The 26,942-nt window shown below is 37.0% G+C and overlaps 3 protein-coding genes across 6 annotated transcripts; all 3 read left to right on the top strand.

Moving 5' to 3' along the window:
- The first annotated feature begins 115 nt into the window (after nt 1-115).
- pnkd (PNKD metallo-beta-lactamase domain containing) lies at nt 116-7,220 on the top strand. Of its 2 annotated transcripts, none has more exons than XM_081381289.1 (9): nt 116-324; nt 782-897; nt 976-1,088; nt 1,481-1,539; nt 2,383-2,475; nt 2,571-2,737; nt 2,978-3,064; nt 5,788-5,903; nt 6,580-7,220. In XM_081381289.1, the coding sequence occupies exons 1-9, from the start codon at nt 164-166 to the stop codon at nt 6,751-6,753; spliced, it is 1,086 nt and encodes a 361-aa protein (XP_081237415.1). In that variant the 5' UTR covers nt 116-163; the 3' UTR covers nt 6,754-7,220. The 2 variants fall into 2 exon arrangements, with proteins under 2 accessions (XP_081237415.1, XP_081237416.1); XM_081381290.1 differs by having other exon boundaries at nt 117-324; nt 2,993-3,064; nt 6,580-7,159.
- A 292-nt stretch (nt 7,221-7,512) lies between these two features.
- catip (ciliogenesis associated TTC17 interacting protein) lies at nt 7,513-10,949 on the top strand. The gene is made up of 9 exons (XM_081381292.1): nt 7,513-7,710; nt 8,146-8,331; nt 8,454-8,509; nt 8,655-8,741; nt 8,827-8,994; nt 9,127-9,251; nt 9,467-9,543; nt 9,655-9,743; nt 10,695-10,949. Exons 1-9 carry the CDS (start codon nt 7,644-7,646, stop codon nt 10,872-10,874), a joined length of 1,035 nt encoding a protein of 344 aa, XP_081237418.1. The 5' UTR covers nt 7,513-7,643; the 3' UTR covers nt 10,875-10,949.
- Nucleotides 10,950-11,366: 417 nt separating this feature from the next.
- casp8 (caspase 8, apoptosis-related cysteine peptidase) lies at nt 11,367-24,179 on the top strand (the record flags this gene model as incomplete). Of its 3 annotated transcripts, none has more annotated exons than XM_081380214.1 (10): nt 11,367-11,489; nt 12,705-13,009; nt 13,208-13,307; nt 13,562-13,709; nt 13,808-13,863; nt 19,307-19,328; nt 19,412-19,467; nt 19,909-20,026; nt 20,114-20,615; nt 23,610-24,179. In XM_081380214.1, 9 exons carry the CDS (start codon nt 12,711-12,713, stop codon nt 23,737-23,739), a joined length of 1,431 nt encoding a protein of 476 aa, XP_081236340.1. In that variant the 3' UTR covers nt 23,740-24,179. The 3 variants fall into 3 exon arrangements, with proteins under 3 accessions (XP_081236340.1, XP_081236341.1, XP_081236339.1); XM_081380215.1 differs by having other exon boundaries at nt 11,390-11,489; nt 12,708-13,009; nt 23,610-24,162; XM_081380213.1 differs by lacking the exon at nt 11,367-11,489 and having other exon boundaries at nt 12,699-13,009; nt 23,610-24,162.
- Between the last annotated feature and the right edge of the window lie 2,763 nt (nt 24,180-26,942).

The following is a 26,942-nucleotide window of genomic DNA, read 5'->3' as shown; positions in this document are numbered from 1 at the left end:
TATGAAATGTTATCACCCAATAATAGCTGGCAGATACAAATAATGCACCTTATAAAAAAATGTATGAAGATATAGAAAAAAATTAAATCCGAGTCAAAGGAGTTACTTCTGGCCACTCGTAGTTGTACCTTTTAATTGCGTCATCGTCGACACGCCCTCTAGAATGGCGTTTCCGGACTGGCCAGTGTATTTACTTTGTATTGCTTCAATATGTGGAGGGTTTTACATCTGTCGTTTTCCTAAATGCGCCAGAAAAAGTGCATGGAAAAACAGTCTGATCGGTAAACTGATGGCTCGCACAGAGAAACCGCTGTTTTGGATAGCGTAAGTGGCTTATTTGGCCTGCTGCGGCAGTCTGTGTTATGTTTACACAGGCTACTGTTTTTATCCACACTATCGTAAATGATGTTTACTTAAACAGTTTTGTAAGTGATATTGCAATATAAACGATTTACGTATGTAGACGTTCCCTTCAGTGAATGTCAATGGTTTGTCATTTTATCATGGTCAGTGATTAATGTAACTTACTTAGAGTAAAATGTAAAACGTCAACACCATGGTTAGATCAATGAAATTATGCTTTCTTATCAAACAAACTAGGGTACTAGGGTAGCCTAAACACTTAGAAACATTAATTTACTCACCTAATTGATTATTTAATTTTAACTTACAACATTTCTGCCCAAATATCATACTATTATAAGTATTAAAATGCCTGGGTTGGGGAACAATTTCAAAGGGGAACCTGCATTAAAACACTCATCTTTAAAACCACTTCCAGGTACTCTCTGTATACGCGGACCAAACTTGGGTACATATTTCATAAGAGGCAGATGAGGAAAGCACGGGAGCGGTACCCCACTGGCCACTCCAGAACTCAACCTACTATAATAAACGGTGAGCTGAACCCCCTTTTTCCATCATACACTCAATAGCGGATTACAATAATTAATGTCACACTATTATTTTCAACAGGCATCAAGATAATACCAGTACCCATCTTATCAGACAACTACAGCTATGTGGTTATTGACACTGCGTCCAATACGGCTGTTGTGGTTGATCCCGCCGACCCTCAGCCTGTTCAGGTTGGATTCAAAACAAGTCTCAGAAATAGTTTTCCAGATTATATGTCTTACTGTGATGAAATTGCCAAACCCATGTGGTTCAGTGGAAATGACTCCCTCTTCCTCACTGGTTTACCAAAATTGTGGAAGATGGAATCATTTTCAGCTATTTTTATTGGAAATCTGTCATTGTAATGGACAGATTCCAGTTTTTCATTCTCACAAATGCAAATGTACAGTATAATATCAAAATATTTAGGACCCTTCAAATACAGGAAGAGATGCTTTCTGGGAATGTGTCATGTATAAAGTCACATGTCTGTCACTTATCTTTCACATGATATTAACCAGAGCCATAGATTTGTTTTCTCATTTCTCATCTTAATTCATGGTCTGTCCTCACACCCACACAGGCATGTCTAGAGGAAGAGGGGGCGGCATTACAAGCTGTTCTGTGCACGCACAAGCACTGGTAAGACCAAGTTTGAAAATGGCAAAAATCTATACAGACTGAATGCTGCACAATGAATGTATTAGCAGCATCTATGATAGAATGACAGTATATTGGTTAATCAATAACTAGATACGCGAGTACCACTTTTACTGTATCACCCACCAATGTTGCGTCCAGGATTATTTATTTGTGTGAGAATTCTTAAAAAGATCATTTTAGCATTGTAAGATCACATTGCACCAGTTCTAAGACACATGAGGCTTCTAACAACCTTTAAAGGGTTAGTTCACCCAAAAATTATTTAAAAAATAATATCGTTTCAAAACCATAAGATTGGGTTCCCCACTTTGTTCATCTTCGGAACACAAATGAAGATATCTTTAATTTTCTCACATTTTACCCCATCCATTGAAAGTAAACTTTCAAAATTCCAAAATTGACATGCTTCACAAATTACAAAAAGACAAAAAAAAAATCCGTATAAAAAGACATTTAGGTAAATCTAATTTAGGGTTTTTAGTGACATAAAAACTTTGACCAATGCACATGCATAGAGCACATAATATATGGTAAAGTGAGCATCTCTCTTCAGAAAACTTGGATACTTTAACTATGTGTTTTTTGAAGCTTGAAAATGTTGGTTGCATGGATTTTCAATGGTTGGACAAAAATGATGTAAGAATATTAAAAATATCTTAATTTGTGTTCTGAAGATAAATGAAAGTCTTATGGGCTTAGAATGACATGAGGGTGAGAAAATTATTGAATTTTTAATTTCAGGGTGAACATAACCACATCAAGATTGAATAGCTAAACACAAAAATTAAATTAATGTATTTATATAAATTTTTCCCCAACCAGGGACCACAGTGGAGGAAACAGGGCTCTAAAGAGGCGCTACAGTTCCTGTCGAGTGTATGGGAATGCTATGGACAACATTCCAGGCCTCACACAGTCAGTACCTTTGAATATATAATAATTTCAGATGACGTTGGGTATTACTTGAGAGCATGAGATGGACCACTTAAATTGATATTTTGTGAATTTAGCCCCCTTTCAGACAAAGACACAATAGATTTTGGCACTCGGCTGCACTTCAGGGCCTTCTTTACACCTGGGCACACAGTGGGTCACATGATCTACCTGCTCGATGGCCGGGTGATCGGTGGCCCCAGCAGCTTGTTTTCAGGGGATCTGGTATTCCTCTCTGGATGTGGTGAGTGTGGCATTAAACATTGTTATCTCAGTGTGCTCTTAAAATGTCATTGTATCATATTTGTTTAAAATATTTGTAGTGTTATTGTTCCCTGCCTTCAATGTTTGACATTTAGTGTACAAATGCTTAAATTACAAATTACCCCATAACGATGCACAGCAAGGCATGTCAACTGCAAACAAGAATTCTTAAATCCAGCTAGGTCTATTTAAAGCTCTGACTCATTTTCAACCCTTGTAGGGAGAATGTTTGAAGGTAATGCCTCGACTATGTTGTCATCTCTGGATACTGTGGGATCGCTGAACGATGATACTCTGCTTTGGCCTGGTATGAAAACACTTTTTTTATAGTCTTTTCACACTTGAAGTTGTTAACCAGAGTCAATTTTGTCCTTAGGTTATTTGGTTCATGTTTCAGACTGTTCATACTTTATCCTGGGATCATAATAAATGCTGGATAGTCAGTTATTTTGGGTTTATTAGACAAGTACAGAACATAACCTGTTTGCGTGTCTCTTCATGACTCCAATTAAAGCTTTTGAACATTTCCCTTAGGCGCTGAAACTAAGCACAATGCATGAGAGTGTCTGCAACTATATAAATTGTATTAATTATGTATTTATGGCATTCTTGCACCACATTTAGGGCTTTTTGCACTTGAAATAGTTAACCCTGGGTAAATGGAATCCTGGGTTATTTTGCTTCATTTCACACTGCTCATAATTTACGCGGGGTTAATTAATCCTAAACATTGTACATTCCTAAAACCTGGGTAAATGTTCCAGCACGCAACCTGTTTACATAAAGGCATAATACATAAATCATGATACATAATGTAGCATTGCGCATCCATATATTATTTTGTCGACTGTATTTTTTTCTGAATGGGTTTTGCGGATTTTAAAGGCAAGAATTAAAGGGATAGTTCACTTTGAAATTAAATTTTGGTATGTTTTAGCTTACCTCAAGGGCATCCAAGATGTAGGTGTCTTTGTTTCCGCAGTAGTTTCAATTTTGATATTTTTAGGTCAAACCGTTCTTGTCTGTCAGTCATATAATGCAGGTCTATGGTCACTGTCTCAAAGAGCATGCACAGAGTCCAAATTAAAACAATTCCCCATCGTAAGTACACATTGATGGCCTAAGACACGAAACGAGCGGTTTGTGTGAGAAAACGAACAGTATTTATATCGTTTTTACCTCTTGTACACTTTCCGGCGCTTGCGCACACTAAGCCAGAACGTGCGCACACGTCACACCAGGAAGCGTGCGCGCCCCCAGATTACTTGGACGTGGTTGTGTAGAGGTAAAAGCGATATAAATACTGTTCGTTTTCTCACACAAACCGCTCGTTTCGTGTCTTAGGCCATCAATGTGTACTCACGATGGGGAATTGTTTAATTTGGACTTCTCTGTGCATGCTCTTTGAGACAGTAACCATAGACCTGCATTATATGACTGACAGACAAGAACGGTTTGACCTAAAAATATCAAAATTGAAACTACTGCGGAAACAAAGACACCTACATCTTGGATGCCCTTGAGGTAAGCTAAAACATACCAAAATTTAATTTCAAAGTGAACTATCCCTTTAAGCAGTGCTAACTCTACTCCGGAACAGGGTTTTATTACCCCGGGTAAAAAGCAGTGCTAACCCCGCTTCTAAATTACAAGTGTGAAACGTTGCTTTACCTGGGGTTTGTTGGAATTTTCAGAAGTGAAGACCAGGAGACATGGATGTATCTTCATCGAGAGCACGAGCTGTTGGCAGCTGCAGTCATCAAGTCTAACTAAGGCAGTGTACATTGTAGTTAATTTAGATTTTAGGAGGCAGTGCTTAGAAAACGGAGACAAAGCATATGGGTGACAACTTTAAACTAAGCATGCAAATGACGTTTCCAGGTAGACGAACCCGCCCCATACTCTAGTGTTACCAATCCAATTATCATAACTATTCAAAGAATTGGACAAGATCCATTAAAGACAAAAGGTGAGAGTCTCAGCAATCTGACTCATTTGTCTTACAATAAAGAGAACAGGACTGGCAGGAACCTCAGGCTAAAATATTGATGCAATCATCTTTATCTTAAATCTGAAAACAATGCTGGTGGAGGGATGGACCCCTATTCATAAGCTGTTGCTTTTTGGGAGTCCATTTTTCACAATAGAACACAATTGTTTTTCCTGATCAGTTGTTGGGCAGGTTACTTTGAACTGTGGTGTGTACTATAGTAGTAGCTGCAGCTTTGAAATGTAATGTGTTTTGTACTGCATAATTTATACTGCTTCGAAAATGTAACTGAGTAACTACTTTCAATTGTTTAACACCTTTGGCAAGATATGGACTGAAATGGTAGTGATGCCACCGAGCCGGGGTGCAGCCAAAGATTTCCTTTTCCCCATTCTCTCGTGTTTTGTTTTGACGTTGGCTATAAGCTCCTGCAGATCTTGTACACCAGTATCCAGCTTGAGTTGGCATGCTGCATCTTATTTGTAACTCGAGTTACTTGAATTGTGATGACTGATATATTACCATATTTTGTGTGGGTAATGTGTTGTAGTCCTTGGCTACTGAAAAAGTAATATATTTTGTAACTTGTTACTTTTGTAATATGTTTTATTTTGTAATAACTTGTTACTTTTGTAATATGCTACGCCCAACAACTGCTTCTGATGTAGCAACAAATGCAATGTGTGAAATTGTGAAACTAAACTAAACTAATGTACTTCCCCTTCATTTTTCATGTGATGTTATGTAAGGATGTAGGATCAGCAGATCTTAAACAGATTCTTAAATTTGCAATCCCACAGGTTTAAAAGCGGGGTTTAGAACGACAATAACCCGGGATTAAATGTAGTGTGAAAAGCCCTATTTTGAATCATATACTGGATTTAACCCAGGGCTAATTGTAATGTGACAAGCCTGTTTGTATTTTTTTGTTTTTGTGCACAACTTATTTTTGGTTTTATGCTTTTGTAAACTTGCACTTGGATGTGATTCTAAGGAAAAGCTTCATGTTCATGTTAATAAAGTTGGTCTTTTTTTCTCAGGACATGAGTATGCTGAAGATAACCTTCTGTTTGCTGCTGAAGTGGAGCCTTGCAATGTTGTAAGGGAGCAGAAGCTGCAGTGGGTGCAGCAACAGAGAAGTCAGAGATTGTGTACAGTAAGGAAGACGAGAATTTTATTAAAAATCCTCCTATCAAATAAGGCCAAGATGTCCAAGACAGTCCAACATAATTGTTACATTTCGAGACATTAAATAATATTAAATAATCTAAATAATATTCCAACCAGCCAAGCATGATTTAAAGGAATAGTTCATTGTTCAATAATTCTGTCATCTATTACTCACCCTTATATAATTTAGTCTTTCATTCATCTTCAGACCACAAATTAAGATATTTTTAATAAAATCTGAAATATTTCATCATTTAGGCTTTTATCAAGCCATTGATCAGCGAATGTACATAGAGCACTCAAATTTGGTAAATGTAAGCTCAAGCACATTTTAGGTATGGTTGAGCTATTTACCATATTTGAGTTCTGTTTGCTGATTAATGTTTTTATGTGAATAAAAGCCTAAATTAAATCTGTTTGTCATGGAAAGCGATTGTTTATCTTCACAAGACTTTGATTAAATAAATTGCACTTTTTCAACCATCAGAGTTTTGGGTGAACAGATTTTCAGTGACATAAAACTCTCAGATTTCATTAAAAATATCTTATGTGTTTCAAAGATGAACGAAAGTCTTATGAGCGACATGAGAGTGGAAAATTAATAATAGAATTAATTTTTGGGTGAACTAACCCTTTTAATGTCTAATCTCTACTCTTCATAGTGTCCATCCACTCTAGCAGAGGAGAAGCAATACAATCCTTTCCTGCGGAGCCACTCCCAGGATCTCCAGGGGTCTCTGGGCCTGCAGCAGAAGCAGGACGAGGACTGGACGTCGTATCGCGCCCGTGTTTTAGAGGAGCTGCGCAGACGAAAGGACATTTTTAAGGACCGATAAGGCTTTTATCCACTTACATTTGGAGGTTGCAGCCACTGAAACCATTCCAAGCTAAACATGTACTGCTCCCTACATATAAGTGAGCTGGATTAAAAGCATTAACTTAATGTGAATTTAAACAGTGACCTGAAAAGTGAAGGTTTTGTGCAGAGAGTGAAGTTGACTTGGGCATTATTTTGTATACAAAAAATAGGTTTCTTTGAACTTTAAGTATTTGGTTGACTCTGAAAGGCATTGTTTGAACTGAAAAATATTTCAATTTTTCTTGATTTTCTTTTCTTTTCTTTCTTTACCCTTGACTGAGTTGGAGAGCTGTTCCCTTTTAAAATGACCAGCGTTTTGAATAACTATGGTACCACAAGCACTGATATTTATGAACGCGTTGTCATAATAAACCCATTAATTATTAACTAATATGTCTGTATTCATTTCCATGTGTTGCACTGTGGAAATATTGTGGCGCGATTACAAGAAGGTTTACGACAGTTGTTAACAACATCGTTACCAAGGAAACTAAAGATGCTAATAAGTTGGAGGCATAAACGAAAAACACAAATATAGACCCTAAATAAAAGGTTTAAATGCCTAATGTAGATGCAGTTAGTAGTTTGGGCTGTTTCCTGTCGTGTTAAAGCCATTATGTGTCAGTTTGTAATTGTTTCTGTTTATTCTGCTTTTTAATAGCATTAGCAAAGTAGCTCGTTCGATAATTTGCTGAAGCACCGAGCTGTTAAAAGCAATATACAATCCAGGTATAAAGAAACAAAGACGCGCGTAGTTTTTAAATTCTCAATATGATTGAGAATATCGTTATTTTATAGGTCACAGTTAGGCAATTATTTTGAACTAATGCTGTGATAATCTCTAGTTTTATCTGGACTTTCTAAGACATGGAGGAGAATGAAACCGAAGAACTGAAAGCTTCAGTTAATGCAGTGGAGTTTATTCACGGCATTGGTAAGTATTTTTTTTTTTTTTTTTTTTTTTCATTGGTAAGTAATTTTAACATGATTATGATCAAATAAATGGCGTTACTTCTAAAGTTTGCCTGTCAGAGATGCTATTTTAGGGTCAGGGACCATCTTTAAATGGCATCAAGGTCCTTCACGTTCATAAAGTATGTCTACTAATATTTTTTCTTCTTCTTTTTATGTATAACTTGAACAGTATATATAATTTGATTTACTATGATAAGTTTGCAGGATGGAGCCTTTGTGCCAGTAGTGATAAAGCATGAAGCACTGACATATGATATAGCCTAATATTTCTGCAAGTATTTTCAGATCCTCTAACTGTGATCACCATAAATGAATCTTCAGTCAAGAGACTAACAGTAACTTACATGATTGCAATCGTCTTCTAATTGCAAGCCACTTCTGCTGTCACTTATAGGATCCAGGGATCTGGACGATTGTTTGTTTGCGGATTCACTTGTGACTGTGTCAGATTTGGGCAGGGAGCTGGGAGACTTCTCTGTGAGCGTCACCAAGGCGAGCTACAACGAGGAGCTTTGCTATCTGCTCCATGCCAACAGTCATGGAACGATTGATGACATTCCTTGTGGCACATCCATTGAAGGTCTGAATTATTTCTTCTCTTTATTATTTGTTTGTGAGAACACACATGGCATTTGTGTAATGTTCTCAATCTTTTCTTAAAGTTTGTTAAACTCTGTGCTTGTTCCCTTGTGTTGTTGCCAGCCTACATATCCAGAAATCTTGAAATACTGGAAGAGAATCATCATGAATATGTAAAGGTATCTTTTCTATTGATTTTTAAGCAAAGTTGAAAAACTTAGGGTAGGTTCTGTTTAATTCAGTTTAATATTATATAAACAATAAATGAATTAATCTAAATCGAAATGTAAAGGCACCCAAATCTGAGGTGTTGTAACATTACAGCTGGAAAAACAGACGGTGGACCGGAAGGTACATATTGTTAGACAGGATGATCAACTAGTGGTAAACAGGATCAACTCAGAGAAAGAGGTGAGTACTATGCTGCACTACATATGTGCAAAAAAAAAAAAAAAAAAGTGTAATGAAATTTCTCATATTTTAACTCATTCTTTAGGGAGTGAAGACTCAAACCCAAACATTTCCATTGAGTTCTCTAAAAGGCTTTGTGTCTGAGGCGTCCAACTTCCTGATCCTGCGGATTCTGGCTCGGCAAAAGACTGTTCCAGAATACATGACGTTCCTGTCATTTGATGCAGATACAGTGCTTTCTAAATCAGTTTATGTAAGTCCAGGGAGATTATTGCTTATAGATCAACCCTTGTATGTTATTTATAGCCGAAATCTATATGAACAGTACATGATTGAAGGTGGTCGGCTGTTTATATTTTTTGCGTGATCCACTTGTTTGCTTCAGAGAGCACTTGGGTGGAAGAAGCAGATGATTGGGGAAGAGTTAGTCGATATCTTTGGGATTGAAAGGACTGTCTCCTCTGCAAAGGACTCCTCAGCAACTTGGCATTGCTACTTCATGCCTGATGGGTAGAATACTCTCTTCGTTTTATGCTAAAAAGGAAAACTTGTCATCTGTTTCTCATAAGAGTGGATGATAGCCGTTGATTAGCGTCCTTCAAACAAAACCAAAGCTGCCATACATAGTTGTTTACAAACTCGAAGCTTTTTTCAGCAGCTACTGAAGTTTTAAAGATTTGACCTTTGTTTGAACATTAACGTTTCCAAAAATACTTTACACTTAGGCATCTGGCGAGCAGAGTGCAGTTGGGCTCACCTGCAATTATGAAGCTTCTGCATTTTCCTTTCTTGCGCGATGGAGGTTTGAAGACTTTAACACTTTGCAGTCTGCTCCTTTGTGATCAGAAGTAATCTTTAAACTTTAAAGTAAAAAAATTATGAATAAATCAAAAGGTTTTGCTTATTTTTTTAGTGGAGAAAGACCACATTCCAGTGTTTGAGAAGAAGCCACTCATCTGGGAGGAAGATATGGAGCTTTACTCAAAGTTTCTTGACAGAAAGGTGCCTATAACTGTTCATAAGCATTTAACTGATGCCATAGGGCAGGGATAGACAACTCCGGTCCTGGAGGGCCACTGTCCTGCAGAGTTTAGCTTCAGTCCTGATAAAAACTCACCTGCCTGTATCTATTTAGTAATCCTGAAAACACTGATTGCCTTGTTCAGGTGTGTTTAATTAGGGTTGGAGCTAAACTTTGCAGGACAGTGGCCCTCCAGGACCGGAGTTGTCTATCCCTGCCATAGGGTGACCATACGTCCTCTTTTTCCAGGACATGTCCGGCCGGGATTTCGAGATCGCCCAAAATATCCGGGATTCGGCTTTTGCTTTCTCGTCGCCATTCATTTTGTTTACATGCACACCTTTTGATTCAATAGGACTGAATTAATTCCGATTGGTGAATCTGAATGCAGTGTTTACATGAACGCTAAACAAGTGATCGGTTGATGTGCGTTTTAGCATTGCTAAGAAAATTCCTGTGTTTTCGTCTCGATCGGGATCCGTGTGAAGCAGAATGCATGACCTGCAAAGCTGGCACGTACGTGTCAGTGTCAAATAATGTAATAATGTAAACCTAATGAATGGTGACTGTAGAAAGCAAAAGCTGAATCCCGGGCATTTTGGGCGATCTCGAAATCCTGGCCAGACATGGTTAAACAGGACGTATGGTCACCCTACCATATATCACTCAAGGATATCAGAAATATATTTATTATTGTTATGTTTTGTGTGATAATTAATTGTTTAAAAAGACTTGTTAGTGGTTATTAAAATGTACTGTCAGGTCCTAGCCCATGTTGAAACTCTGGGTTTCAAAATCTAATTTCAACCTGAAAATAAATTATTTCAGAAATTTCAGGAATTTAACACAAAGTACAACATAAAATAAAGGTCAATTTTAAGCAAATTTTATAAAAGCAAATTAGGATTCATTGTCACTCGTTTATGACACAGGAGGAACTCAAAGCGGACTACTCCTCCTACATCAGACGACACCCTGAGCTAAAGGCTTTAATGGCAGACTTCCTGCAGTTCCTGCTGTTGAGGAAACCACAAGACGTCTTCTCCTTTGCTCGTGACTTTTTTGCACCCTTTGCCTCTCAAAGTCCTTCAGGAAAATCACTAACAAATTAACAAATAAAAAAAAATGTTAATTAACACTAACAAATTGTGTGATGTAGCAGAGATTGAAAATAAAGGTTTTCTTCTAATAATGCCTTGGTATAATGACTGCTTTTTTGAATTTACTGTAATAGTGTTTGATTCATGATATGGATGATCCTAATGTGAGAGACACTAGATTGGTAGTGCAGTAATAAAGAAATATTGCACAGAATGTTTGCCCATATAAAACAATACCTAAAACAGTAAACATTCTAGCGTGTAAAACATTCTAGCTTGTCTTGTAATAAAACAGAAATAATCTTAATTGAATTGTATATGTAGTATTTATACTGATACATATAAACTCATAATACATATTTATCTGTTTTTCTTCGAGTCAAACGGTCTGTAAACTAAAGTATTTCTTTAGAATTCCATGACTCGAAGGTAACCTCCAGAATTATCCAACACATTTGTGAACACACCCTCATGTCACTTCCTGAGTTCCTGTTTAAATTGAAAAGGCTGAAACTGAAAGTAAAAACGCATTGGAAACAGCTTTAGCATGTAGACCAGGCTATATTGATTTTGGTACCACGACTGTTTACGTTGGTTTTATTTCAGTTGGATGTTGTAAATTTAAAGGTAAGAGGAGTTTTGAGCATTTTCGTTGATTGTTCGTTCGAGTTCAATTTCATGGATGTGTTTGTCAAAACTTAGTCTAGTGTTCGGTTTATTTTAGCTGTAAGTTAGCATTGTAGCTCTCGACTCGACAAACAAGGTTTTGGGGTTGTTGACAGGAACTTACAAGCAGTGGCAGTAGTGTCGTAAAGTGTGACATTATACACTTGATCTAAAACTTATACTTGTTTAAATGTTGTCCGAAGGGTATGTTGTCACATTTATCAAACGTCCTATGTGTGTGTTTCTCAGTAGTTTTGTATGATACGATCAAATACCTAGTTCAAAACTTATTGGTATTTTAGTTCTATGAAAATAGTATTCTGTTTTCCAAACAAATATTCCATTATCATATTTTCTGTGAATAAAACAAAAACACCGGAAGGATCATGAAGGATCTTAACGCTGTAGGCTATTCTCAGAACAGGGGTATTTTTCATAAATGTTGGGTTGGGCAAGTTGAGGCATGTTTTTGAACTTTCGTTTATCAGAAATAAAAGTTCACAAATTGGTATTTTTATTTTAAGGAATTAAAGAATTGAAATGGATTTAGAGAAGATGTAGCCTAATTGTGAAGTACTCAATTTAAACTATTTGCAAATAATACTTTATATAAAAAATATGCACACATTCACTCGTGAGTAGGCCTATGACTAATTTGTCAAAAACTTACAAGGTTTCTTGTCTGTCACATTCAGTTTTGAATCTTATGAATCATGTAATTAATAGCATATTTTCATGCATTTTGATTAAAAAGATTAGCAATTGGCATCACTGGATATTATAAATTAAAATTTTTGAGATATTTACAAATTAAATTGAATAATAAAGTTAAATTCATAAAGTTAAATTCAATAAATGAAATTGAATTGATTGGTCATCTTGATCATTTTGCCATTGATGAGCACTGTTAGACCGCTGAGGCAGACCAGCCTAAAAATGTAGGCTAACTTATAAAGATTTTTTCGTCATCCTAAAAATAAAGAGAGTCGTTTTTAATAGAGCTTCAACAGAACAGCTTCAAGAATATCAAATATTTGGTCGCGTCTAATTATTGGAGGGGAATTGTCCCCCTCGATGCCCATGGTGGTTTCAGTCCTGTCGCAAAGTACGGGCTTTCTAAGGTTGTTTAAAATGTTTTTCCTTTATTTCATTGACTTGCTATTTTACATTATGCAGCAGAATATGGATCCTCTGACGTTTCACGAGATTGACGAGAACCTGACAAGTGATGATGTGGCCCAGCTGAAGTTTCTGTGCATGGACCTGATTCCCAAGAAGCGTTTGGAGACGGTGAGGGATGCCAAAGACCTGTTCCTGCGACTGGAAGAGCAAGCACTGCTTGATGACAAGCTACTTGTCCCTGAGCTTCTGATCACAATTGGGCGCCTTGACTTGCTTGCCATTCTTGAAACTTCGAAAGAGGAAGTGAATAGAAAACTGCCAGGACGTGACATTTCTAGTAAAGGTGTCTCAGCCTACAGGTATGAAGAAAATTCCTTACAATCTGTAGATGTAGATTACTACAATCAAAAAATCCCCTCTTAAAGTGATTGTCTGACAGAGATAAGCACACTGACGTGCTAAACAAGATGCATAGAAGTCAAGAACACTATCAATTTCAAATAGTTTTCTTGATGTCACAATGTCTGTGTCTTGTTTTGTTTTCCTCTTCTCAACAGAAAGATGCTTTTTAAAATATCTGAGGACATGACAGAAGAAAACCTTCGCTCCTTAAAGTTCCTTTTGGAACTTCCGAGGGCAAAACTAGGACCATCGGCTGTGAGTTTTATCTTAAGCCCTGAAGTTATAATGTTAGTGCAGATTGCACACAAATAATAAATTATTGTGAAAGTGGAAAAATTTAGTGCTAAATAAAGAACTACTTTGACTGCAAAAAATAGCTTTGTAAATGAACATATTCTTTTTTTATATATCATTTTATTTAATTAAAAAATGGCTGTTATTTTTTTTGTCTACTCTTTACAGTTATTATGGGTTGCTCTTTAACCTGTTGTTTTATTTGATCCATACAGTCACTTCTAGATGTTCTGATTGAGATGGAAAAGCAACAGAGGCTTGGGGAAGACAACCTCGGTGAACTTTACGGTATCCTTGAGAAATGTGACAAACAGCTGGCCTGTAGGATAGAGGAGTTCTATATGGACAGAGACCCAGAACAAGGTTACTGATAAAATCAAATTAATTATCTATATCTGCTCTTTTCATTTATCCAAACATATACAAAAAGTTTTTTTTTTTTTTTTTTGGTCTAATAATAGGAGGCAGACTCCCTCTACAGGAAATGTCTAATAATGAACAACCATCTTTACCCAATGTAAGTAAGCCAGGTCTTTGACCTCCGTGAAGTTGGCACCCCATAAAACGAAATCATTTCCAAAACTATGCCATTCGTTTGTGCTGCGTTTGTGCTGATTTGTGCCGCAAAAACCAACGTTTGTGCTGGTTTCGTGTTTGAGATATTGAACATTCTTTTTTGGGTTGCGTGACGTCACTCTCCACCCCATGTCCTTCAAATCGCTCCAAACCGGTGTCATTCGTTTGTGCTCGGTTTGTGCTGGTTTGTGCCGTTAAAACAAACACTGTATCTGTTTTCCTTTCGCAGATATAACAAATTTAATTCGGGAGCTGTGACGTCACTCTCCACCCACCTCATCTAAATCGCTCCAAACCGGAGTCGTTCGTTTGTGCTCGATTTGTGCTGGTTTGTGCCGTTAAAACAAACACTGTATCTGTTTTCCTTTCGCAGATATAACACATTTAATTCGGGAGCTGTGACGTCACTCCCCACCCCACCTCATCTAAATCTCTCCAAACCGGTGTCGTTCGTTTGTGCTCGATTTGTGCTGGTTTGTGCCGTTGAAAGAAACAGTGCAACTACGATCCCCTCTTAAACATAAAAAAAAAACTTTTTAAGTACAGTTACATAACTGTCCACCCCATATGGTCCAAATCGTTGCAAAACTGTGCCGCTCGTTTGTGCTCGATTTGTGCCGGTTTGTGCCGTTACGATGAGCATTGTATCTTTTTCCCCTCCTTAGAAATAACACATTGGATTCGGGACAGTGACGTCACTCTCCACCCCATGCCGTCCAAATCGCCCCAAACCGGTGCTTTTTGTTTGTGCTCGATTTGTGCTGTTTTGTGCCGTAGAAATAACCATCATAAATGATTCCATTCTTTAGACATCACAAAATCTTTGGAGGAGTAGTAACGTCACGCAAGCAAGCCGCGCTCTCCATCCATCTCGTCTACAAACCTGTCCGGTTCGTTTGTGCTCGCACAGGGCCGCAGCTGTCAGTGTTCTTTTCTTTAGATATGGGAATGTTTTATTTTAGATTTGTGCTATTGACATTTGGTCTTTATATAATCACCAATGCACTACGATATGTAATGTATAGGCTACTGTCACTACTCTGGCTGTAAGCTACGTGTGACTGAGGCTTAATTTTGTATTAAAATAAATTAAAATAACCAATAAAAAAAATAAATGTATTAAAAAAAATTGTGTAGTGTCTTAAGTTTTCTGAATAGGCCTACTTTTAACAGCTTACAGTGCCTGTTTGTGCTGTAAAAAGTTTCGTTTGTGCTGCTTCGGTTTTTTAGATATTAAAATCTATGAATATATTATAATCTATAAAATCTAAAATATTAAAAATTTGGTCATTCTGTTGGCACTCAAGGCACTCCAAATTCAACCCAAATAGGCTCGTTCGTTTGTGCTTCGTTTGTGCTGGTAAAAAGTAACAAAGTATAATGTATAACAGTTTGGAAGTAACTTGCACAACACTGCATTGTGAAAAACGATTAGCCTATAAATAGCCTAGATATTTTAATGTGATATTTTTTCAGTTTTAATGTAATTAAAATGTAATTTATTCCTGTAATGTCAAAGCTGAATTTTCTGTATCATTACTCCAGTTTTCAATGTCACATTATTCTTTAGAAATCGTAAGATGTTGATTTTGTGCTCAATTATTGGTGCTCACTGCTCAGTTAAGAAATGCTCTTATATTTTAATAGGCCTAGGCCTACACATTGCTTGTTTTTTTTTTATTTATGTTTAATATTTTTTTGTGGAAACCGTGAAACCTGAGTGACCTCAGAAAATATAATGACATGACACAAACGACACGTTTTGCAGCACAAACCAGCACAAATGACGTCATTGTCTATGCCTAATATTTTAAAGGCCGATGCAGCACAAACGGAAATTATACTGGCACAAACCAACACAAACGAAGCACAAACGAACGAGCCTATTTGGGTTGAATTTGGAGTGCCTTGAGTGCCAACAGAATGACCAAATTTTTAATATTTTAGATTTTATAGATTATAATAGATTCATAGATTTTAATATCTAAAAAACCGAAGCAGCACAAACGAAACTTTTTACAGCACAAACAGGCACTGTAAGCTGTTAAAAGTAGGCCTATTCAGAAAACTTAAGACACTACCCAATTTTTTAATACATTTATTTTTTTTATTGGTTATTTTAATTTATTTTAATACAAAATTAAGCCTCAGTCACACGTAGCTTACAGCCAGAGTAGTGACAGTAGCCTATACATTACATATCGTAGTGCATTGGTGATTATATAAAGACCAAATGTCAATAGCACAAATCTAAAATAAAACATTCCCATATCTAAAGAAAAGAACACTGACAGCTGCGGCCCTGTGCGAGCACAAACGAACCGGACAGGTTTGTAGACGAGATGGATGGAGAGCGCGGCTTGCTTGCGTGATGTTACTACTCCTCCAAAGATTTTGTGATGTCTAAAGAATGGAATCATTTATGATGGTTATTTCTACGGCACAAAACAGCACAAATCGAGCACAAACAAAAAGCACCGGTTTGGGGCGATTTGGACGGCATGGGGTGGAGAGTGACGTCACTGTCCCGAATCCAATGTGTTATTTCTAAGGAGGGGAAAAAGATACAATGTTCATCGTAACGGCACAAACCGGCACAAATCGAGCACAAACGAGCGGCACAGTTTTGCAACGATTTGGACCATATGGGGTGGACAGTTATGTAACTGTACTTAAAAAGTTTATTTTTTTTATGTTTAAGAGGGGATCGTAGTTGCACTGTTTCTTTCAACGGCACAAACCAGCACAAATCGAGCACAAACGAACGACACCGGTTTGGAGAGATTTAGATGAGGTGGGGTGGAGAGTGACGTCACAGCTCCCGAATTAAATGTGTTATATCCAGAGGTGTAAAAAGTACTCAAAAATGTTACTCAAGTTAAAGTACAAGTACTGAGGGAAAATTTTACTCAATTAAAAGTAAAAGTATCTGGCCAGAATCATACTTGAGTAAAAGTAAAAAAGTACCACACTAAAATTGTACTTGAGTATTAAAGAAGTAAAAGTAAAAGCAAGAATGAAAACTAGAGATTGTTGTTTAAGCTTTAAATCTCTAAAAACATGAAGTGAATTAAACACATACAAGGTTTTATCCTGCTTTAGAACTGTTTGTATTTAATTGTATTTAATTATCAAACTATAAGACTAATGCCAGTATGCAACATGCTTTAAACAATCCACTAAACATACTTTTACCACTAAAAGAAAATAATTCGCTACGGTACGGCCACGGGTTCGCAGCTGAATCACGTTCTTCCTCCATTTTCTTTCACTAATTGACTGTTATAATTTTTCTAATTTCCAGGTCAAGGTGCTGTGCATTGAGAGCCTAAGTCCCGCCCCTCCGCTTCCGGCTCATGGGACCTTATTTTGAAAAAAAAACATGTATGGTAGTCAATGGCGAGAGACAACTTATCTTGTTATGAACTGTGCCCTAAATTACACATATGATGTTTGTCAATTTAAAAGATAATTATGAAAGTCAAGAAAGTCGCATAAATTGTCATAAAACAGAAGAGTAACATTTAGTTTTATGTGAAAATCGCTCAATGAACTACATCTCTCGTCTCGCACTATGTACGTCACAAGATCCGTTGCTCGTATGTGTGCAGTCTGGTACAAAACACTCAGGCATGACGGCGTTACGTTACGATTATAATGTAAGACTACAGAAAAAATGTCAGACGTTAGCTTCAGTAAAGTTAGCTTCATTCATTGAGAGAAAAGGTATGACGTCACTTGTGCGCCTTTTGGGTTTGTAGTCTTTGTAATTACGTATTTTCACTCTTATACCTCAGCAGTTTTACATCAAGCTCTGACTTTCTTGACTTTAAAATGACAAACTTTAAAATTTTAAATTGACAAACATCATATGTGTAATTCAGGGCACAATTCAAACGAGATCAAAATATTTGTTGTCTCTCGCCATTGACTACCATACAATATTTTTCCGAAATAAGGTCCCATAGTGGTCATCCGGAAGGGGAGGGACTTAGGCCCTCTATAGATGCACGAAGTCACTCCCAAAGGACCGATGAACACAACCAATTTCATGGAATGTGAAAACGAATCTCATTGGCAGAATAAATGACATTTAAATTAAACTGGGCATGAGCGCAACTCAATTGGTTTGGTAATAGCAAGGGAAAATAGAATGAAGTGATCTCCAAAAAAAAAGTACTTTTTGACTATAAATAAAATTGTAAAGAGTAAAAAGTACTTTTTTTTCTTAAAAAATGTAATTAAGTAAAAGTAAAAGTATTGATTTTTAATTGTACTCAAGTAAAGTAAAAATCCCCCAAAATAATACTTAAGTACAGTAATCAAGTAAAATTACTCAAGTATTTTACACCTCTGGTTATATCTGCGAAAGGAAAACAGATACAGTGTTTGTTTTAACGGCACAAACCAGCACAAACCGAGCACAAACGAATGACACCGGTTTGGAGCGATTTGAAGGACATGGGGTGGAGAGTGACGTCACGCAACCCAAAAAAGAATGTTCAATATCTCAAACACGAAACCAGCACAAACGTTGGTTTTTGCGGCACAAATCAGCACAAACGCAGCACAAACGAATGGCATAGTTTTGGAAATGATTTCGTTTTATGGGGTGCCAACTTCACGGAGGTAAATCACCGCCTTAAAATATGCATTTAGATACACAAATCTTTCTCATGATGTGGTTATCTGGGTCAGTGGCAGCTGGTGGGTTTTAAATTGTAGCGGTCTGGGGATCCCCTCCCAAGGATTTGTGTATTTATTTGTTTTGCTTAACTGCTTTAGAATGGTTGGTTTGTTAAATTTTAGACAGAAAATCTAAAGAAAATGACATGAAAATGAAAGCAGTGTTTCTCAACCAGAACTTATATTGACCTTCAAGTGGTGAGCCGACAGAGAACCAAATTATGCGTAAAAATGTAAAAATTATTATAAGATTCTTCTCAGAAAACGATGTTTATCCTTGTTGCATGTGAACTTGTTTTAATTAGTCTATATTTCATTGCCTTGCTTAGTGTCTAGGATTTTAAAGGATGAAGGAATGTTACACAACCTGTCAATATTGGCATCTGCTTAATTTGGTGCTTTTAAGTTTAGTTAAGCCTTTTTGTTTTGCGATCATAACTAAAAACAGTTACAGTAGTGTTGTTTTTTACAATGTTGTACATGACCCTATCACAATAGAATGGCAGTCCTTTATTTGGGTGGTTGAGAACCACACATCTACAGCTTATATCAGCAATATTTTCACATAAATGAACATGAAATGAAGAGCCTTTGAAAATACCTGTTAATAATAGTTGTAATGAGTGCAATGATAAATATACTGCAATTTAATGCATAATAATTGTTTCTCTTCCCTCCACATCTTGCTGTCAACACAGCAAAGGAACATAGTGGATGGACGTGAGTTATATATGTTATACATTGCTTAACATTAATGGTCTTTTTAAATGTATCTATCTCTAACCTTATACGCTTTTCCTTAGGGAGAAGAGGCTCTTCTGTTGGCTCGGTTTTCACCGATTCAGACACTCCACCCAGGGTAAAAAAGACAATTACTTTTTATTCTTAATTGTTTCATTGTTAAATTATAATTGAATGACAAACTATTCGATGCACAATTACTATAGATGTTTCACACTCCTATGTAAATCACAAACAAATGCTCAGCAGGCAACACTTCTGGGTTCTGGTGAACACATCCAGGATTTCACATCAATTATGATTAATTTATGGAGGTCATTATGATCGACTGTTTTAATATAACCTATTACTCCCACAGCTGATAGATTTGAACTTTTTCATCAAGGCATAGCACATACTCTAGTAACAAAAGGCTGTTTTTCATTTCCATAGTTCCACTGCTGAGACAAATAGGATTTAACAATGATCTTCTATGAATAAGATGTGTGTTGTGTACTGGCTATTTGTGTAATATGTAAATAAATGTCATTTTAATGTGATTTGCTTTGCATTCTTGTAGTCAGATGAATATTATACCATGACTCAGCGGCCTCTTGGATACTGTCTTATCATCAACAACTACAAATTTAAAGAAAATACCCCATACCGCAACCGAGAAGGCACTGAAAAGGACAAAGGTATTTTGAGTATTAATCCTTTATCTCATTCGTATTATTCCTTAAAATTGTGACTTCTAAATGAACACTTTCTCTCTATTTCTGTAGATGATCTTTTTAGCTTGTTTGAGAGAAGGCATTTCATGGTTGAGGTGCGGGACGATCTGCTAGCCTCAGATATAAGAGACGTGATAAAGGAGTTTGCAGAAAAGGATCATACTAAAATGGGCGCTTTTGTCTGCTGTGTCCTCTCGCATGGAGAGAAAGGCGCGGTGTTGGGCACAGATGGTAAACCGGTTGAAATCCGTGAACTCACACTGCCTTTTGCTGAATGCCGCACTCTAGCTACCAAGCCCAAGCTTTTCTTCATTCAGGCCTGTCAGGGTAATGAGGGCCAGAACGGTATATGGACAGCAGATGGACAAGTGAACGATACAGAAGAAGGAACACTTGAGGAAGATGCTCATATTCCTGCATTGCGCAAGATTCCCATTGAAGCTGATTTCCTAATCGGAATGGCCACAGTAGAATACTACCAGTCCTTTCGCCACATTAAAGAAGGGTCTATCTATATCCAGGAGCTCTGTAGACAGCTGCAGAACTGCACCAGGTGAGTTTAAAACATAGAGGACTCATTCATGCCTTGGATGAAAGATATACACATGACTTTTTAGATGTGCCTTTCCTGGGTCTGTATAAAGTCATGTTCCAGTTCTGTGATGTTTACTTTGCAGTCTTTAGTTTCGACCAGTCATCCCTTCTATTTCTACCAGTTTGACCTATTTATGCAGATTAAGAAATGCTATTCATACCAGGGTTCCCGCAGGGTCTTAAAAAGTCTTAAATTCTGAACTTTAAATTTAAGGCCTTAAAACGTCTTTTTAGATTTTCATCCGCGGTCTTAAATTTCATTTCAGTCAGGTCTTAAAAAAGATTTTACCCTCGTTCATTTCCAGAAACGCTGGCCGCAGAAAGTTATTTACAAAGTAGCAAAAAAGTATCGAAGTCGCTCGCCAAGAGGCAGTTCACATATCGCGTCTTTTTCGCGCTCAAGTTCATTCAAATGTAGGCGCGCGGTAAGCGCGCTTATAATTGAAGCGACGCGCTCGTTTTTTTCCAGGCGCAGCGACATGAAAAAAGACATGAAGGAAGCGGGTGCACCCAAACACTACGGGTGTTTTTCTCTTCTCCGTAAATAAATCTTGTAACAGAGCTACAGCAAGCGTTTTTCGGCGGTGGAAATCCATTAGCCACTAAAACTTTTTTGTCATTGTGGAGAGCGCGGGGCATGGTTGCATAGCAACGACAGAGGCCACGGGAAAATCGGACCGAATTTTACTATTAATAATAAAAGATAAGCTAAAGTGTATTGTAAATGTCAGTAAATCATTTTTTATAAAAAGAATGAGTCAAAAAAGATAAAGTCTGAAATATGTGAGGTTTATCTTTTTATAAAAACCTTTTTTTGTCAACTTTATTTGAACTTGTACATGTTAGTATATAACATGTTGCAAGACACTTTTAAACTCTGGCTATCATTTTTAATCGTATTATTTTAATGTTTATGTTAGTGTGTATTGATGCTAATTTTATTTGTTATTTGCTGTTTTTTGACAAAACTTGGTGAATTGATTTCATTGTGTAGTATTAGTACTTTTTGAACAGGATTCTGTGATAACAGTGATCATTTTTGGCACTATAATAATTAAATTAAATGTTCATGCCATTTCATCTCTATTTATGATCAACTATGATCAACTAAAATCAACTAATTATGTGTTTTTTCAGTAGGCCTATAATATGCAAAGTACAATTTTCTATAAAAAAATTATATCTGGGCCCGTATCCCTAAAGATTCTGAGACTCCTCTCATAGAGCTCCTAACTTAACCTAAAAATTCCTTGCCAGGAGTTTTAGTTTAGAAGTGATTCCAGAACATTTTCAGTGAACTCTGAGCAAGGAATGGATGGAAAATCCTATCTTAGTGAGGAGGTGTGGTTGACCCCGTTGCTAGGTATGAGTCATCATTTCAAAAGCCGTGATTGGTTGATCCTACAAGTTTGATGAAAATGAACTTTTGGTGATAATGAGCAAAGGATGTACCCTCAAATCAATAAACATAATTATACACTCTAATCTTATGCAGACTGTAATTGTAAATAATATTTCACATTCAAGAAAATATCTGGAAAATGAATAGTAAGCTGTAGGGGTTATAGCCTAACATTAGAATCTAAAATATGTGAAAACTTAAGCTCATTACACCCTGTTCAAATAATGATTCGTGTCTTATTTGCTCATATTAATATCCTAGCTGGCATATTTTGTACTTTCACTCCCATATGGACCCCATTGAAAACAAGATGGCCTATCTCAAGGGGCTGTCCTTAATGAAGTAGAAATTGCAACGTTACAACTCAGTGTGGTCTTAACGAGGGTAACACGGCTCAGCTTTTATCAATGTCTGTGATTGCTGGCTGGTCTATTTATGAAGGCTTGTTAACAAATATCCTATATCCAGTGTTTGCAGGACATCTCTCCTGCCTCCTCTGTTGGCCATGTTGTGCAGCTGCTTAGGGGAACTCCTAAGCCACTAAAAGTCCTCTTCCCTGCTCTTAGCAGATCTCGCCTTAGGGGCCCTTTTAAGCGCTAGGAATCTTGAGGAATAGCTTTTATATTAACTGGGATTTTCGTGTCACTTTTAGGGGAAATTCTAAGAAAACGTCATGACCCTGAGAATTTTCTTAGAATTTGGCCGCTAGGAGCCACTTTTTGCACAAAAACTCTTTAGGGATACGGGCCCTGATTCTGTTCTTTTCTCTGACACACGTTGTTTGGTCTGGAAGGTTACTAATGTGATTGCTTTATCTGTAAATTAAGTTAATCCTTTTTCAATTACTGAATTCATTGAAATAAAATGAATTCTTTGATTTGAATATTTTTTTGGCAATGCGTCTTATCGGTCTTAAATTTCAATCTTTATGGTCTTAAAATGTCTTAAAAAGGTCTTAAATTTGACTAACTGAAACCTGCAGGAACCCTGTCATACATGCACTTCCATTCAAAAGTTTGGCGTCCGTTTTTGTTTTGTTTTAAAAGAAGTTAATATTTTTATTCAGCAAGGACATTATGAAGGACACAAGGAATGATGTTCTTTGTGACGTGAGGGAAAATTATTCGGCATTTCCAAAGAATTTTTTCTCCCATATCCTATTTTTTTTCCTTCACCGTGTCCGGGGCTCCATAGAGGCGGGTTCCCCTTGAGTAGAAATCGAGCTCCAGGCCCCCCCAATGCCTCTGGGCCCTCTACACATTGTTCCCCTTTTCCGCCCTAACCGACAGCCCTGTTTACTCTACACTTCAGAGAAAATGCAGTGAGCACCTGGGAGGCAATAGAGATCCTGTCTCTTTCTAGAACATTTTACTTTAGAAAAATGTTATTCTACACACACAGTGTTTGATCACCTTTTTTGTCTCTCTCATATGCCTTTAAAGAGACACTGCCTCCCTTGCCTCATTGGAGAAAATGCTCCTGTTGAATATTCATGATGGTTTAATTTAGATGGATCCATATTAAAGTCTGCTTATCTGCTTTTTCTGATAGAAACGAGGATATCTTGTCCATCCTGACAAAGGTAAACCGTGAAGTGAGCAAAAAAGTTTTGAAAGGCTACAAGCAGATGCCTGAACCTCGATACACCCTCACCAAGAAGCTGGTTCTTCCCTTGGACTGAAGCTACTGATTGACTTTGGTATGACTGGATTTACGCTGGACAACTTTACATTATTCCGTTACTCAGAATCTATATTAATCTTTCAGGGAGGATCGAGGCACTTTGGTACTGAGTCTGGTCTTAATTATTAAACAAGGTTATGAGATTCAGTTGACTGCACAGAGTTATGGAAATTTGGTTGTTTAACCATATAATGCAATTTAATTAATTATATTTGTTAAGGGGCACAATTCTTTTTTTAAATATGTAATGTCATTTCTATACCAGCAGTTTAAATAATTTAGTTTCAAATGCTGTTGTAAATGCAGATCTATTGATATTTCTGAAAGAACTAAAAACCGAGAGAGTTTAAAGTTGTTAAAGACTTTAAAATGGTAAGAAATAACTGATGTATAGAAAATAATAAACTAATTAGACATTCTTAAAAGTGTCATTTATTTAAATGTTTTAGTTTTCGCCTGCAATTTTAAGCATGTCATTTCTTTGTATATATATATATATATATATATATATATATATATATACACATTTCAATTTTAATTTATTAATGGATAGCCCTTTGAGATGCAACATCTCATTTTCAAGAGGGTCCAAATACACATACATAACACAACAGAACAAACAAACGGGCAAAAACAAATGCTCAAAAACTTTAGTTACTAGGCAGCTTACACCGTCACCCCAGACCAAAAACACATCATAGCTCAGACATGTTATAGCTATCTCAATAAGCACATCACGTTTACCTTATTACACAATTGGAACCCATAATGCATAAGAAATTCAATATGAAAAGGTATCACACAAGAAAAACAAAGGTTGAATACACAGGAGGTAAGTCAATTAGACAATTACATGAAACTAAAGACAATTACAAGCAATGCTATTCAGTCCAACATCAGTAACATGCACACACATTGTTAAAGGGGTCATATAATGCCATTTTTGTACAAGCTAATATGATTCTTTAGGATCTAAATTAAAAGTTTGTAATATACTTTAATTAAAAATTCTCATTAGTATTGTAAGAAAACACTAATTTTACCTGGTCAAAAACAGCTCTGTTTTCAGCACGCCGTTTCAGTGCATGTGTCTTTAAATGATAATGAGCTTTGCTCACCCCGCCCTCTGTTCTGTGGAATCTCTGACCTTATCTAACACAATAACCACGTGTTATTCGTTATAAACGTGGGATTATGAATTATATTGAGAACGTCGTACATAGAAAACATGCCGTATTGTACCCGGAGTGTAAACCTTAGACGCATTCATCGTGAAGCCTGCAGCAAGGTTTGCAAATTTCGCAAAGATTAATATAAATACTAATATAAAGGTTAATAAAACATTACACTCACATCTTCAGGAGGTTCAGCAGGAACACGTTGGTACCGATCCGTTTTTTCTCGTTTGTAAAGCTGTCTGGTGTGAAATGATTCGCGCAAACATGAAAGCACAGACGATCATGGGGAATCCCAGTGAGGGAATCCCAGCGTCAATCCTTTGGGCATATCGCTTCAAAAACAAAACTCAGCCACTGCATCTTAGGAACAGTAAAATGACTGCTGTGTTCCTTATTACATCTAAGAACTGAACACCACAATCGCTTAGACGCCATTCTACTCCAGCATATCAACAATGGCGGACTACTATGACGACGGCTGTCACAGCTTGCTCAGGGCGGGTCTTGTGTTGAAACACGGCTGTCAATCACAATAGCGGGAGGGGCGTACGATCTTATGACGTCACAATATCGAACGGCTTGATTTCAGAGATGGTCAAACATATAAGGAGATTAAAACAAAACCACTGGATGGATTTTTATCATGATAGGATGGTTGTGTACAGGCACTGCCAACAGACATTTCAGTGCAATCAACTTGTAAAAGTGCATGTACCATTATATGACCCCTTTAAGATATTGAAATATAGATAACCTAAGATGAAAAGATGAGATGGATCTCAAGGAAAGAGGAAGATTATTCCAAAATCGCTAGTAGCTTTATAATGAAAAGCTTTACGTCCATCAGCTGAAAAGATTCCTGGTACAGTAAAGACGAGATGTTGCATATGTCTAAGTGAATACATAGAACTACAAGGAACCAAGAGTTCTTTCAGATATAGAGGATAGTCGATGTAGACACATTTGAAAATAAATAGGAACCAATGGAAGTCTCTTCTTGAATTAAGCTGAAGCCAATTTAGTGATGCATTACACAATGATGAGTTTTAAAAGGACACCTCAGAACAAATCTACACAGAGAGTTAAAAACAACATTAAGTTGCTTAAGAACATTGACACTAGCATTCATGTAGCAATAATGGGCAATATCAACTGAGAAATTAACCTTTTCCTGACTTCTAATGTGAAACAATTAACCGATTTAGAGTGTACTGAGACAGCCATGTATTATTTTTGTGATATAATCAATGTGAGGTTTAAAGGTAAGCTCAGAATCAATCCACAAACCAAGGTATTTACATTTTTCCAATTTCGCCATGGAGGACCATCTTCAAAATACAGTTCAAAATATGTTTATATATAGTCAAGTCATCTTTATTTATATAGCGCTTTTAACAATGTAGATTGTTTCAAAGCAGATTCACTGTGATAACATGAAAATAATACAACAAAGTTTGTTTCTAGAAGAAAATTGCGTCATCGTCCACCTTAAGTAAGGCAAATCAGTAATATTGTTGAATATTAAATGTCCCCAACTAAGCAAGCCAAAAGCCAAGGCATCAGTGGCAAGGAACCAAAACTCCATCAGTGACAGAATGGAGAAAAAAACCTTGGGAGAAACCCAGGCTCAGTCAGGGGGCCAGTTCTCCTCTGGCCAATGAACGAACAGTGTATGATTATCTGACTGGAAGTCGGAGTCACGCCGGTATGTAGACGAGTTTGTTGGGGATCTGTGCTGATGGCTGTCGTGTCGATGAGGCCTTCACAGGGCTGATGAGGCTGGCACTTCAGGGATGCGTTGTGGATGGGTCCAGGCGCAGGTCCACCACCTGATCTGGATACGGCCCGGATCCAGCTGACTTCAGTAAACCTTGGAATAAACAGAAAGACTAACATTAGCGTATATCCCATTCTTATGATGTAATGAGTATATCAGGTACATTTTTTGCAATTAACTGCAATGAAATTGCAGAAAACATCCTCATGGAAAGGTGTTTAACACTTGTCTCAATGCATGTCTTGT

The sequence above is a fragment of the Scardinius erythrophthalmus genome (genome assembly GCF_964197995.2).
Source record: "Scardinius erythrophthalmus genome assembly, chromosome: 12".
Lineage (NCBI taxonomy): Eukaryota > Metazoa > Chordata > Actinopteri > Cypriniformes > Leuciscidae > Scardinius > Scardinius erythrophthalmus.
This window is presented reverse-complemented; position numbering and strand designations above follow the sequence as displayed.

What these genes read in the sequence shown, in the direction of transcription:
- pnkd (XM_081381289.1), top strand. Translation starts at nt 164, where the DNA reads ATGGCGTTTCCGGACTGGCCAGTGTATTTACTTTGTATTGCTTCAATA. An exon ending in TCAACCTACTATAATAAACG is followed by an intron (nt 898 to 975) that starts GTGAGCTGAACC and finishes TATTTTCAACAG; the next exon opens with GCATCAAGATAATACCAGTA. An exon ending in CCGACCCTCAGCCTGTTCAG is followed by an intron (nt 1,089 to 1,480) that starts GTTGGATTCAAA and finishes ACACCCACACAG; the next exon opens with GCATGTCTAGAGGAAGAGGG.
- catip (XM_081381292.1), top strand. Translation starts at nt 7,644, where the DNA reads ATGGAGGAGAATGAAACCGAAGAACTGAAAGCTTCAGTTAATGCAGTG. An exon ending in TTGTGGCACATCCATTGAAG is followed by an intron (nt 8,332 to 8,453) that starts GTCTGAATTATT and finishes TGTTGTTGCCAG; the next exon opens with CCTACATATCCAGAAATCTT. An exon ending in CAAAGTTTCTTGACAGAAAG is followed by an intron (nt 9,744 to 10,694) that starts GTGCCTATAACT and finishes TTTATGACACAG; the next exon opens with GAGGAACTCAAAGCGGACTA.